Here is a 7412-nt window from a genome sequence, read left to right as displayed (position 1 = left end):
ATATAAATATATATATATATATGTATATTATTCGCTGTTACTTTGCCATTTAATGCTGTAATTGCTGCATTTTTCCAGCTATAGCAACTATAAGAAATGATAATAAAATTTATGAGAACAAAATTATAATGTTATTTTCTCATAGTCTGTTGCATTACATAAATTTTGAAACGGTTTTTATATTATTGCCAGCGCTGGCAGTGAATTTCGGACCGCAATCAATATAGTATAGATGTATAGGACAGACAAAAATCAAACAATACTCTCTCTTTAAGTTACAGACGACTTAAACAATTTGAATCAAATTTTTTAAATAAAAATTTCACATTTTTTTGTCAAATATTTTTAAACAAAATAAAATTTGACCCCTTTTATAATCAATTTTTGGTTTGTAAATATTACATAACGTGTAATTGGTAAACATCCTTGATAACATTATCTCTCTTGTCATTTTAATGTCAAATAATATTAGTATGTGTGTGATGAGATTGCTCTTGATATATAAACTAACAATTAATTTTTAATTTTTAATATTATTTTTTATTATATAAAAAAACAATTTCAATGTCAGAAAAGTACTTATAAGAGCTTCTATAGTTAGTGTGTAAATAATATAATTAAATTATAAAATATAAACAAATTTATTTACACACACACAGATTACCATATTAAGATTTCTGTAATAGATGCCTCTTCAGCATCAAAATTTAATTGTGATATTATTTCAGTAGTTTAGCTACGTTTTTAAGGATGTTTTGTACATATTTTTAATATAACAAAATTATGAAAAAAATTACATATTATTCTAAATTACATTTAAAAATAATACGACGAATTTGGTGACGATTTACTATCTGAATTATGAGATATTTTATAATAAATAGTAGTAATTTTGTAATCTGTGCTCTAATAAAATGTATGAAAATGTATTATATAAAATAAATAACAAAAATCTTTTTAATATAAGTACAATATGTATTCAAGATTATTTATGTAAAGTTACATTGTCATGTATGTACTAGTTGTCCAGTAAATAAACAAAATATTTACTTGTTCTATGTGTTTGTAACAAAATGTTTACTTGCCTCAAGTGTTTGTAATTAGTGAATCACGATAAAACTTTGCATAAGTTATTTTGAATATTTAAAGTACTTATAAAAATTATTTCTTATTGTATATATATTCTCACGTATATGGTCTAATAAGATTCTTATTGTAAATAATATAATCATATATACATATATATAGAAGCGAAAAGAGAATGCAATTCGCAAATAATTAGAATATATATTATATATATATATTAAGAAAGTATACAACAAACAAAATTATTTATAAATGTTACGATTCCGAATTTGAATTCTCTTCAATATAGAAGCATAGTAGTATCTAATATAAGCATTTCTCCGCTATTAATCAGGAAAAAAAGGAAAAAGAGAGAAGCAGGGAGGAGAGGGGAAGTGATAAAAAAGAAAAAAGAGAAAAGGAACTATAATTGCTGAATAAGATAGTACACCAGATCCAGAAATTCTATATCATCCTATAACTCGCATTCATCAACACCGATATTCATCAACCCTCAATCCTGTCTTTTAATGTGTATCATATTTAGAGGTTTATTGAGATGAACTTCTTCATCCAAGACCTCTACATTACATCAATCAAAATCTATTTTAGTTTGTAAACATATTTTCGCACTAAAAAAAAGATTCAAATCCAAAACATTCGTAAACAATTTTGTTCAACATATACGTTCTTAATACACATTTTCATTATTTGCAAATTGCTTTCTGTCGCTTTATATATTTACGCACTAATAACCGTGGAAGCCCTTATAGACACTTTTTTTGTATTAATTTATTCTTGAAACCACAAACTATTTGTTTTGTCAGTTTAATTTAATTATAAAAATAATTTATAACTTTAAAGTAATGGATATGCGTGGATATAACTTTTATATATAAAGTATATGTACCTATGTATACATATACATACATATACTTTTATATTCTATACTTTCAGTATAATCAAATAATACGTTCAGTGAAACAATAAAAAAAAAAACAAGATTTGAAAATATGTAAAAAATTATTATAGAGAGTTAAAAGCTTATATAAAAAAAATCTTATAAAAAAGTAATTATAATTCTTAGGTTGATACGAATGACAAGCCAATTCAGCTGCATTTTATTTGCCGTGCTTACGTGTATCTGCACTCTTTCTCAGAGGAAAAAATATTTTACTATGAGACTTTGTTTATTTCTTTTTCACACACACATGAAACTATGGAGCTATTTCAAAATCAGATTTTGCAACACAGCTTGTAAATAATTGTAATAAATAGGATATATCTATTTGTTCCATATTCGTGGTATCACTTAGAATATCATGAGACACACACACACACACATTTTTGGTTTTTTCTAAGTATCTTCTCAGTATTTCAACGTAAAAAAATTCATTTCAGACAGAAAGCTCCATAGTCTCTCCTATCGACCCTTAAAAACTTTCCGAAAAAATATAATTAAATTCAACTTTTTAAAATTAGCGACACCGAAATTTTATAATTTATTTATGTTTGTTACACTGAAGATGACCCGATCGGAGTCAAAACGTCTGTATTAATGTTTAAATTTTATATTATACTTAATTTGAAAAATTTTTCTTGCGTTTAGTATTTGACTCATTGCCCTTATTATTACTCATATTGTTTTTTAAAATCGTCTGTAGCTAGATAAAATATATAACATATCTGAGAAGCAATTAAGAAATGCGGTTGTGTTTCGCGATATGAACACAACTGTGTACGTGATATGGGCAGCGAAAAATACTTAAAAATCTGAGTATAGCCAGGCAAAAAGGTGTCTACAAATTACAACGTTCAATACCTTGCGCTTGATACAGGTAGTCACGGTAAATTCAGTTATACACAAGGAATAGGAAAAGAAAGGAAAGGGCGATACAGAGGAATACTTCTCAAGCTCGTCTATACAAGCAACTTTCCGGATAGGATACAGTTCACATGGTATTATAATTAACGCCATGCAAATTGATCGGCATCGTAGAACTCGGTAACGTATAGTCCGTATGCCTATCAATATAACCACTCAGCATTGTGTGAGGACTGTGGCTTGTCAGCATAGTGTGCGTAGTATGTGTGTTGTGTGTGCTATGTGGAGTTGTGGGCGGGCCCATAGGCGTTGGACTCTGCGAGTTCATAGGCTGCGCCGGAGGTGCCGGCGGCGGCGAGGAATTGACCTCTTGCTTAACGCGGGACTTGAGGCTGGGCCGATTGTTCGGATAGCCGCGTTTCTTGTACTCAAGCCAGAGCGTTCGGTTATTCACGCCGAACATCCTGGCTGCTTTGCAAAATCCTATACCACCGTAACGCACAGCGTCAAGTGCGCGTATAAAATTCTCGTCTGCCTGTGGATTAGTCGAGCGCTTCCTCTTAATCGCAGTCTGCGGGCTGGCGCAGGGGCTCTGGCAGTTGCTTGGGCACTGCGTCGATGGCGAGGGGCCACCCGACGACGCGTGCTGCAACGTCCCGTGGGAGGAGTTCGGATAGTTCGTCAGGGCGCAACTGGAACCAGTCGTGCTGGTACCAGAGTACTGATCGCTGATGGTCGAAGATGCTGTTATTTCGGGCGTCGTAAATGCCGACGACGCTTGGATCGACAGATTCGTTTGACACGAGGACAGAGCGAAACGTGTCGGATGATATGTGTGCTCCATAATAGTCCACTGTAATCCTGTAGAACAGACCGATTCATCTTTGGTCAGAGCACAGGAATTATTAACCCGTTTTGCATTTACAGCAAAGATAAATGATAAAGTCGGAGAGAAAAAGAGAGAGAGAAAGAGTAATATGAGAGAGTTATATTATGAAACATTACAAAATAAAAACAATAAGCAAAAAATGTCTTTAATTTTAATTTATATTTAAATTTGTTTTTACATTAAAGTTACGAGATTCGTTCGATACAGTAATTAAATCCTATATAGAAACTTTATTTCACCTATACATAACGTCAAAAACTTCAATTCAAAAGATGCAATTTTTACACAATTATATTGCACTATATTAATAACGTAACTTGAACTATGAATAATAACGAATGTCATATATTGGCATATTTGTTCATATAAAACAAGGCATACATAAATTATGGTCTAATCAAAAGAAAATAGTTTATATTCTATGGTATGTAGAAAAACAATACTAAGCTAAATAAGCGAAAGATGATAGATATTAAAAATAAAATCTTGTGAAGAGACGATATATGAGCGTATTAAGTATGGAGTTGCGGCATGGCACAGATACATTTTTTAGCACATCATTGTTTATATTGAAATATGTGTACGGCATTTGTTACATTTATAGGGCAGAATAAGGCACACATACATAACTTCGTTAATGTCAAAGGACCGATAAGCTAATCCTTGCAAAAATATAACATACTATGTGCTATGTATCTGTGTACCATGGTGATCTTTCTTTTATGAATGATAAACAATATTTTCTTTGCACATTCGCATTATTAAAATTTTAATTCCGGAAATTTCGCTCTATTTTCATGTCAAACGTCTGTTGATTCTCCTTGTGCAATACATTTAAACGCATCTGTGCCAGCATATAATGTGTGTAACTTTTCGCTTATCGACATGCAGTTCAAATACCCACCACAGTCAATATGCATAATTCAAATAACAATTGTCGAGAATAACAATTGGAGAGATTTGCTTAAAGGGAAGGTGTCATGCAATTTGCCAAAGTTGCCGGAGCATTCTGCATGGATTCACAGTGTACAGTCTACTAAGAGTATTATATTATGAAATCTATAACGTAACTAAACATTCACGCATGACACATTTCCCGTTAAATTACAAACTATATATTCAAACTTTCATATCATTACGCCTATGTGCATTCAATCAACTAGATTATTAACGCTATACTCAATCAATCTGTTATAACAGATAAAATATTTATCTAACTTATTTTTATGAAAATAGAAAAATTAAATTTTTTATAAATAAAAATTGAATATATACATATATATGTGTATATATTCTTTATTATTACATATAACTCTTTCTCTTTTAATATGGATTAAAACAGAAATTTTATGAAATGGATGGTCTACAAATTATATGTATGTTTAAAAAATAAATACAAAATTGAAAGCGCTTTTTAAATTGTAGTTTTTAAATTTTTATTTTTGATATATATTAATATTATATATATGTATATATATATAAATTTATAATGTATAATTTTGCTTCGTATAAAGTATCATATATATATCATATATATATAAATCTATTGTATACTTTGAATATATCTAATATAGATAAGCATTAAAGTTTTGAATCTGTCTTTATAAAATATAATTAATAACATAAATAACACATTTTAAATTATATTATTAGACAAATTATAATGTCACGTAAAAAATAAGATGCACAATCAAAACACATGTAAAATATTTAGGAAAATATAACTGTAAAAAACAATTTACATCTACACGTGTAAAAAAAAATTCAATTGACAGCCATGTACAAAATTATACATGCAGCATAAAAAAAGTGATGTGGTAAATTATATTTATAATTTTATATATTAATTTCTAATATATCAATTTTTTCTCTGTACATAATAGCATATAGTTTACATTATAATAAGTAATACCTGAATGTAAGTGTGTGCGCGCGCGCGCGCGCGTGTATGCGTAAGACTCTCTCCTTTAAATACCTTATAGAAATTTATATTTGAACAGCATAAAGCATATATATTGATATCTTACCTTGATGAACAGGAGGTTGCGAAGAAACAGAACTTTGTCCAATGTTTCCTGCCGATTGTTGACTTACATCTTGAATAGAACCATCACTTTGGGCTGGCGTATTAGCAGAACTCGTTTCCATATTACTCATCTAAAATATAAAATATTACATGATGTTAAGACATTTTTTTATGTACCTTTACAATGCTATTTACTGACACTTGTGGTTTATTTATTTTAAAATTGTGATTAAACAATATAACGATTGTGCGTCATATTTACTTACAATTGATATTTGATCTTCATCAATACTGCCTTGAGATTCTGTGCTGGTATTTACTGGTCGCCTCAAATTCTCTCCACTCTCTTGCGACACAATGAGAGGTTCAGGTTTGACAATGTTAGTAGCCACTAATGTAATTTCATTCATTTCTTCCGGTTTGTCACCGGAGCCAGACGTTGAACCGGTTGAAGACTTCCTTAACCTTTTTCTACGAAAAGAAGGAGACAATGGAGATGGACTGGGTGAGCAGGATTCACCACGGTCTCCTCCACCTGTTTCGCTGCTTCCACTTGGCCATTTAGTTAATGACGCTGTATGCATTTCTGCGAGTCCTTTTATCTTCAAGCTCTCCGCCGTCTATTTAATAAAACAGGATGTTACTCGTCACAATTCACAAAGTGTAACAGCAAATTGTTTCATTATTCAGATGAAACATTTTACCTTTATGATGGATGGTAATTGGTCTTGAGATATGTTCACTTCTCCATAATACATAAAGTCCACCATAATTTTGAGGTCGGAAAACTTGATATCCTTGAGTATGACAATAGGGTGCTGACAAGGGTTCACTGTGAATAACGACTGAAAATACGTGCTGCATGCTGACAGTACGACTTTATGAGCCTGAATTTGCCTGCCTTCAGCAGCAAGAGTAACATCCACTAGAGTCTCATTATTCAGCAAATTGGAAAAAACTGAGATGAAATTCGGTTGATGATTGTTCCACCGCAAACAGAACTGTTGCATAGACATTGTGATGACGTAAGAAGAGTCTTTTGTGAACTTTGACTGCAACACGAGAGAAAAACACTGTTTATATCAAGCAAATGTATAAATGTAAATAACAGCAAATAATGTACAAACAGCATCACAAACAATGTATCATAAACAATTTAAAAAGAAAATTGAACAGGAATTTCTTTCACAGGAAGACTGTCTCTCTCACTAGATATTATTTAATACATATATCTTATTATAATATAAAAAACATTAATATCTCAGAACATAATATTTTCGTGCTTAGAATAAATCATTAATTCACAGAACATTAACATTACAAAAAAAAAAATGATCTCATCGAGTAACAAAAAAAAAAAACATTTTCCTCTGGCCAAGTAGAAAACATCTTAGCTAACAAAGTTCATAAAGATGACACATATTGAATACTTGGCGAATGATCTATTAGGAGCAAATTCCTAGTTTAAAAAGAGTCACGAAAGCGTGACGCAGAAGCAGGTGCGAAATGTCATGCGAGGCGACATGTCGTCGAGGTGTCGACGAGTCTCGGCGACGTCGCGTTCGAGATGGACATGACAATAAACAAAAACTCGGGTGCACAGCAGG

The 7412-nt window shown here is 31.1% G+C and overlaps 1 protein-coding gene across 1 annotated transcript in view; it reads right to left on the bottom strand.

Annotated features, from left to right (window-relative positions):
* Positions 1–6821, bottom strand: part of BtbVII (BTB-protein-VII) — an 11395-nt gene extending 4574 nt beyond the window's left edge. The window contains exons 1-4 of the mRNA XM_018549289.1: positions 6510–6821; positions 6072–6425; positions 5807–5936; positions 3078–3751 (exon numbers count right to left, since the gene is read on the bottom strand). Of these exons, the coding sequence (XP_018404791.1) occupies positions 3078–3751; positions 5807–5936; positions 6072–6425; positions 6510–6821 (1470 nt within the window). The remainder of the gene's footprint in view (positions 1–3077; positions 3752–5806; positions 5937–6071; positions 6426–6509) is intronic.
* Positions 6822–7412: the final 591 nt, after the last annotated feature.

The sequence above is a fragment of the Cyphomyrmex costatus genome, unplaced genomic scaffold (genome assembly GCF_001594065.2).
Source record: "Cyphomyrmex costatus isolate MS0001 unplaced genomic scaffold, Ccosl1.0 scaffold123, whole genome shotgun sequence".
NCBI lineage: Eukaryota > Metazoa > Arthropoda > Insecta > Hymenoptera > Formicidae > Cyphomyrmex > Cyphomyrmex costatus.
This window is presented reverse-complemented; position numbering and strand designations above follow the sequence as displayed.